This window comes from Zingiber officinale, chromosome 1A (genome assembly GCF_018446385.1).
Source record: "Zingiber officinale cultivar Zhangliang chromosome 1A, Zo_v1.1, whole genome shotgun sequence".
In the NCBI taxonomy this organism is placed as follows: Eukaryota; Viridiplantae; Streptophyta; class Magnoliopsida; order Zingiberales; family Zingiberaceae; genus Zingiber; species Zingiber officinale.
The window spans coordinates 128152370-128159703 of record NC_055987.1 but is presented as its reverse complement, the minus strand read 5'-3'; the positions used below and the strand labels follow the sequence as shown (position 1 = coordinate 128159703).

The window sequence follows — 7334 nt, the reverse complement described above, 5'->3', positions numbered from 1 at the left end:
CCTAAGGATTGTGACTTCTCATGAATAAGATACAAGTATCCATATCAGGAATAATCATCTATAAAGCTTACAAAGTATGATTGATCATTCAAAGAAGCCTTAGGGAATGATCCACATATATCCGTATGTATAAGCTCTAAGACTCCATTACTCCGCCTTGAACTCTTATTACTTTTGTTAGTTGTTTTCTTCTTGATACACTCAATGCAGATTCCAAAATCTGACATATCAAGAGAATTGAGAATTCCTAGTGATATTAATCTTTCTAGACGTTGTTTAGAGATATGCCCTAAATGTCTATGTCACAACATGGATGAATTCTCATTTATCATACCACGCTTCACACCTATACTATGCATAATAAAATTATCCGTATGAGTTTCAGTGTCCAATCGATATAGCTTGTCAATCAAGGAACCAGTACTACATAAGATAGAATTTTGAAAAATAGTAAAATTTTCATTTCCAAATAAATAAGTGTATTCGAATTTGTCCAAACATGAAATAGAAATTAAGTTCCGTTTAAAAGACGACACTACAAAAGTATTTTCTAAATTCAAAAGTACATTGTTCACCAAACAAATTCTAAAGACACCTATTGTCTCTACTTTTGCCTTCTTGCTCGTTCCGATATAGATGAATCTTTCAACATCAATTGACATTCAGCTCATGAGACAACCTTGCATAGTTACACTTATATGAGTAGTTGCACCAGTATCTATCCACCAAGTGTTATTAGGTACAGTAACTAGGTTGCTTCTAAACTAACAAAGTTGAGAAGTATACCTTTCTTAGCACGTCAGTTGGCGTATCTAGGGTAATCTTTTTTCAGATGACCTTTCTTTTTATAAAAGAAATAAGTTGGGTTTGAATCTTGTTGCTTTTGCACTTTATGCCCTAAAGCTCCAATTATTGCAAGTTGTTTACCCTTACTTTTACCATTACCCTTCTTCTTTTTCTTGTTCGAATGTTGAGATGAGGATGCATAGTGAGCACTTTGAGATGTGTCATCTCTTAATCTCTTTTCTTCCTGTACACACTGAGCTATGAGCTCATTTAGTATCCATTTCTCCTTTTGAGTATTATAATTAATCTTAAAAGGAGTGAACTGTGTAGGTAGAGAGATCAAGATGAGGTTCACAAGGACACTTTCAGACATGTCTAACTTTAGTGCCTTAAACCTTGTAATCAAGTTAGAAATCCCCATGATGTATTCCCTAATGTTACCCTTCCTTGTGTACCGCATGGACACTAACTTCGTGAGAAGTGTAGTAGTCTCGACTTTTTCGTTTGAGGCGAATCGATCCGCTAATTCTTTAAGGAAGATTTTAGCATCATCATTCTTAGTTATCGAACCCCTTAATGATTCTGGTATTGATATTCTCATTATCATCAAACTCATGTGATTAGATCGCTCCAACTTATCAAAGTTCACGTTCTGATCCGCAGTCGAATCATCAGTTAAAGGTGCAGGGCGATCATGCCTAAAGGCATAGTCCAGATCCAAGCAACCCAATAGTATTGTAATATGCTCTTTCCATTGTCCAAAATTTGTGCCAGTAAACACGGGGATGTTGTTCAAATTAGCAGACATTGAGAGTACTACATAAACAAAAACAAAGAACATAGCTCAATTTAGCAAATAAGACATATATCTTGTGCAATAACAAAATGCAACAAATAAAAACATGCAACTTTATAGGCATACATAGAGATATCTAGTACAACATTACAGTAAGTCTTTGGACTAAATTGTAACTTGATATTAGTACTCTCTAAGTAACTCATGATCATCTTCATCTGCCACATAACTCGCCTTCTTTTGGGCTGACGCATTGTGCGCATAATACTTTATTCATAAGCTTTTTAGTTAGCTTTTGTTTTCTAACATCACTCACAATGCTATAACCGGCGACATAGTACCCCTTCCTTTAGGCCGACACATTATGTGCATGATTAAGAAGTTTAACTTAATTTGTGAGCTTCCTTAAATATATATCCGGCATAAAAATGATTTTCCTTTGGGTCAATCATCCTTAGCATAGATATACATCCCTCTACACTAGTACTCATAGCCTCCCCAATAGTTCTCGCTTTGGCGATAATATAAGTTTGACTAGGTAGCAAGAGCAAAGAAAAATCCAAGAAGAAATTGCTGAGAACTGAGCTAAATTCAGTTATCCATCGATTGACACCCCTTTTAATCGATCAAAAGAATGTGAATCGATTCATATGCGTGTCAATCGATTGATCAATCAATTAAACACACATGAATCGATCCAAAAAGCTTTTTGTTCGCTGGTTCATCCATCCCCAATCGATCGTTTGATCAATTGACTAATGTCAATCGATCACCCTGATTGATTCGGAATCCTTTTGTAGACAACCCAGTGAAATCTGATCGATTGATGAATCTCAATCGATTAGCTGATCGATCGAGCAACTTTCTGTTGGATTCTTACGAACTTAAATCGATTGACCAATCAATTGGTAACCCCAATTGATCGGTTGATCGATTCAGGAGCTTTCTGTTTGATTCTTGCAACTTTCAATCGATTGACTGATCGATTGGTGACCCCAATTGATCAGCCGATCGATTCAGAAGCTTTCCTTTGAATTCTTGTCGCGATCAGCAGTCTAAATCGATTGATTCCTCATGTCGATCGATTGGTAAATACCAATCGATCAGCTGATCTATTCCAGTCTCTTCTGTTCGTGAACTTGAGCATCCCAATCGATCAAATCTTACGCCAATCGATTGGAAAACACCAATCGATCAACGGATCAATTCAAGATGATTTTGTTCGTGAATCTGCGACTCTCAATCGATTGAGAACCTTTTCAATCGATTAATATCAGAAAACGTCCATTTCTGAAATGTGATTTTCTCCCCTAAAATCGTGCCGCCAATCTCGCTCTTCGCAGATAATGCGAACATCTCGATTCAAAAGTTAAATCCTAATCTATCCATACTACATTCAACAAATATACATCAATTTCGCTCATCCATATAGAATCGAATACAAAATTGATGTATTTGTGTCAAAACATTGAAAAATTATCCTTACGTCTTAAAAACTGATAATAAGCCAAACCTAAGCTCTTATATCAATTGTTAGAATTACAATACATCATATGTAAACTAAAGGATGCATTTATAACAGGATTTAGCTTCTATTAATCTCTAAAACTCAATACAAATCGAAACAATAGCACATGAATGACCGACCTAAATCCATTGCAAAAGTTAATGTTTTTTACTTGTCGCCGGAGTTCTTGCTATTACAAAAAAGTCTTCTACTTTCTCTTGATGAGGAAGAGAATAGGTTGAAGAGACTCTAGGACCTTGCCCTAATTCATGTCTCATCCTTTATATACCAAGTCCATCCTATAAGGATTATCCTCCTTAAAATCCATCCATCATTAACAATCCATCAATGTTAATAAACCGGGTTTTGAATCTATACATTGAATCCATATCCATTTAATCTAAATCTTCCTTATATACAATGAAGCATTAGATCATTTAATCGGATTTAATCATTTTAATGATAATTAATTATGTATGTTAATCAAATATGAGTTCAATAAGTCCACTCCTATAGACTTAATTGGATCTAGTCTACTTAATCCTACAAATCGTTCACAGGTCTGTTATCATTCAATCAAGGCACTCAAAGGAGGTTGAGTTTGTCCGAACCGAACCGGTTCACTGGTCTGTTTCAGTTAAGTCTAGGGTTTAAGTTAGGCGGTGAGCGGTGCCGAAAAAAATCGTCGCCGGCGTTTCTCTCTGTCCGCTGCTCTCCTCTTCCCTCGCCGTCGCAGTTTCCCTTCCGCAGCCGCCGACGCCTTCCCACCCCGTCTGAAGCAATCCACGGTTTCCGTCGCAGCAAATCTATATTTCCATCTTTGAACTGAGCAATTCTGTATGGTCTACTCTGCTATAAGTTTTTCGCTATGATTTGTACGTTGTCGAATGATCCAAGCTCAAAATGGAACCTTGAATTGAACAGCGCAAGCTTTGATCTGTAGATAGGAAAAAAAAAATGCGGTGTTCGATGCCGAGGGACTTCTCACAGGCGTTTTCTTTTCCTGCGAGGAGGCTACTGGTTCGCTTCACTTCGAGTAAATTGTTCATTGGAGGTATGATCTAATGATCCATCTGGAACCTGTCATCAGGAAGATTAATCTATAGAGAATAGTATATCCCAACCAGTGTGGTATAAAATCTCCATGGACTTGTTCATTTCAGTTAATTCTATATTCTTGTTTCTTTATCTGCTCAGTTTCTCTCGACTTGTATTTTTTTGGTTTTCTCAACATTAGTACATGTAATAAATTTTCATTTCAGAAAACATTGACTTGTTTGAAATAAAATGAATAACAATCATTTATTGTACACTTTTTGTTATCCTAGTTCCTTCAAGGAATATAATGGAATGAACAAGGTGGTACAATTTTTTACAACTTGGGAAATTTTAGTCTCTTCCACTTCTCCTTGTTTTGCTCTTGACTCACCTCTAATTCGGAGAGTGAATTTCATCTTCATCATTGATATCATCGCTTGTGAGTTTCAGCTTTTCAGGGTCAAATAGATAGGTCTTATTCTACCATTGAACACTTTGCCTGACACTAATTAACTGATAAATAATCCACTCACTGTTTCTAATCAATTATCTGAAACATCATATTTTGGTTCGGTTAATCTTCCATGTTTAGACATGGTTCTGATTGCCAGAACCCACACAGAACACTCGGAATATTTCACATCTTGCATTTTGAAGATTTAACTACATTTGCAGGTAATTGTCCCTTCTTTAAGTCAGTATTAAACTTGTCTGCATTTCTGCATGCTCAATATTTATAACTATCTGAAATGCGCATCAGCAACAACACAAGTTTCAGGATATGCATTCTTGGCCAAAGATTTTTTATTAGTTTGGTATATTTGTATCCTATAGACATAGGATGAAATTTGTGTTTTTCTTTTATTAACTTTTGCACAATATGCTAAGGATTACTTCTCGAGTATAATAAGAATGCTACTTCTCATAATTTATCGTAGTCTCCATGCTTTCTTGGACTAAAGAACAAAGATCAATTTAATTGGATGCCTTAATTTATGTTATGTTGCATCCTTTTGAGGTTTTTATGTATAATTTGTTGGTCATTCTTGATTTCCATACTATTGGATAGTCTTAAATCGATCGACTGAAGAAGCCGACTTAAAATGAAAATGACCTTGGTGTATGAAAAATTATAGTAATTTGGACTCAAATTTACTTGTCATATTGTTGTGGCACACTCAACCACAGGCCTTTCTTTCGACACTAACGAAACTGCCTTACGAGATGCCTTTGCTGAACATGGTGAAATTATAGAAGGTAACTAAGCTTCTGAATTTGCCTTCTCGGATGGTATACTTGTATTTGTAACATTGGATATGTATCACAGTGAAAGTTATATGTGATCGTATGACTAGCAAGTCAAAAGGATATGGTTTTGTTCAATTTTCCTCGCAGGAAGCAGCAACCATCGCTTTGCAAAAGATGCACGGTGAGGTATGGCAAATTTGCTCTATGTTTGTCGTCTTTTTCAGTAGTCGACAGGCCTTTAATCTATCCAATACCTAACTACTGGATCTTGCTGAATCTCAATGGTAGTTTGTTAGTTCATATTTGCTAATATGTTACGATGGATAAGGATTTAATTTTCCGTCGTCTGTATCAGTCATTGGATGGAAGAAACATCCGCGTGGAATATGCAGAGAAGGCGTGAAGCTGCAGTTCGCGGTCGGGTTTCCATTGAAGCTATGTAACAACTAAATATCACAAAGCATCTTCCTCCGAAGTTTCACCGTTAAGTTCAATTAGTCGAGGTAAGCTTCACGGTGTTTCTTTCAAATAGTTGCTCTTTTTTTTCATAAATTCAAGCCTAACAAAAATAGTTAATGGTAGATCAGATTTGTGCTTTTCTGGGTTGGGTTCTATCTTTTAAGGCTATTAAAGTTCAAACAAGTAGTGTTCTTCATAATGTGATTTTGTACACGAATTACTCCTTCCCTACGTTAAGTTTATGGTTATTCATTTTTCTTTTATTTATATATATATAGGAATACAATTACTTAAAAAAACTGTCTTAAGTTTGGTTTTTAAATGAAATCAGAATATGATTTTTCTGTATATTTTTCCTAATTATTCCTTGATTATACGTTTTTTATTTTTAAAAATGCATATTTTTTATGGATAAGTGTAGGCATGAGCATTCCATTAAAATCGAACTGAACAAAGGTAGCAATTTTTCACATAGATGGTATGGGGGTGATAGAGAATCGAAGAGAAACTGTCTAAGGGAGGGTTTTGTAGTGTTGTTGGCGGTTCATTGGCTATGGCCTGCAGGATGAGGATACTAAGAGGGTTGTTGACGACGGTGTCACTGGCGGCGAGAGCGAGAAGAGAAGAGGAGGCGAGACTGTTAGGAGGAAAGGCTAATCCTTGAGAGGAGAGCCAAAGAGTTTCTAGAGGAGACGACTGTGAATTTTAATTTTTAAATTCTCAATCCGGTTTGGTTTAATTGATCTAGTAGATTTTATATTTTTAAAATTGAAACTGAATTTGTTAAATTGAATTAACTAACATTTTTTATAAAATAATAAATTTCTGAATTAATCAATCGAATTTTGAATTTTGATCGGTTAATTTAATTTAATTGATCTGTGATAAAAGTGTGTTGGTGATTTTGACTGGATGAATAAGGTAACAGCAACTTTAAATTTATAAATTCAACTTCATGATGGGACCTACTATACCACATTAAAAAATATATAATTTTTATAAATCTCTTCCTATAATCATAATTTAACAAATAATTTTATATTGGATCCACCATATCATTATCTATATTTTCTATTTATTATCTTTATTTAATATTTATTTATATATTATCATAAATATATATTTATAATATACATGTTAATTAATTTATTGATAATATATATTAGTTTTATTTAATACTTTTTAATAAATTATTAATTTAATAATTAATATATAATAATTAACTCCATTTTTTTATTTTCACTAAGAACAAAATAATTCAAAAAGACACTTTTTATTTAAAAAACTCATAATGACCAATATAAATAAAAAACTTACAAATGAACGAACCATGAAGTACAATATAAATTAAAAAAAATGTAACGCCAACAAACGATAAGGACTAACATAAATTAAAAAACATAAATATCCACAAAAGACAAATATATTGTAGGTCACGTCTCTTTGTAATTTCTTCAACTATTTTCATATGCCAATGAAGTTGTGCCTCTGTCATTCTAC

The 7334-nt window shown here is 34.3% G+C and overlaps 2 protein-coding genes across 2 annotated transcripts; one reads left to right on the top strand and one right to left on the bottom strand.

Annotated features, from left to right (window-relative positions):
* Window positions 1-799: 799 nt before the first annotated feature.
* LOC122002737 lies at window positions 800-1594 on the bottom strand. Its single transcript, XM_042558028.1, has one exon. It carries the CDS (start codon window positions 1592-1594, stop codon window positions 800-802), a length of 795 nt encoding a protein of 264 aa, XP_042413962.1.
* A 2084-nt stretch (window positions 1595-3678) lies between these two features.
* LOC122032043 (glycine-rich RNA-binding protein 2, mitochondrial-like) lies at window positions 3679-6672 on the top strand. Its single transcript, XM_042591299.1, has 5 exons — window positions 3679-3926; window positions 4014-4143; window positions 5316-5384; window positions 5455-5561; window positions 5731-6672. Exons 2-5 carry the CDS (start codon window positions 4047-4049, stop codon window positions 5776-5778), a joined length of 321 nt encoding a protein of 106 aa, XP_042447233.1. The 5' UTR covers window positions 3679-3926; window positions 4014-4046; the 3' UTR covers window positions 5779-6672.
* Window positions 6673-7334: the final 662 nt, after the last annotated feature.

Excerpts from the sequence above, each read along its gene's own strand:
- LOC122002737 (XM_042558028.1), bottom strand. The coding sequence starts at position 1,594 with ATGTCTGCTAATTTGAACAACATCCCCGTGTTTACTGGCACAAATTTT.
- LOC122032043 (XM_042591299.1), top strand. The coding sequence starts at position 4,047 with ATGCGGTGTTCGATGCCGAGGGACTTCTCACAGGCGTTTTCTTTTCCT. Across the intron at positions 4,144-5,315 it reads GAGTAAATTGTTCATTGGAG|GCCTTTCTTTCGACACTAAC; the intron begins GTATGATCTAAT and ends ACTCAACCACAG. Across the intron at positions 5,562-5,730 it reads TGCAAAAGATGCACGGTGAG|TCATTGGATGGAAGAAACAT; the intron begins GTATGGCAAATT and ends CGTCTGTATCAG.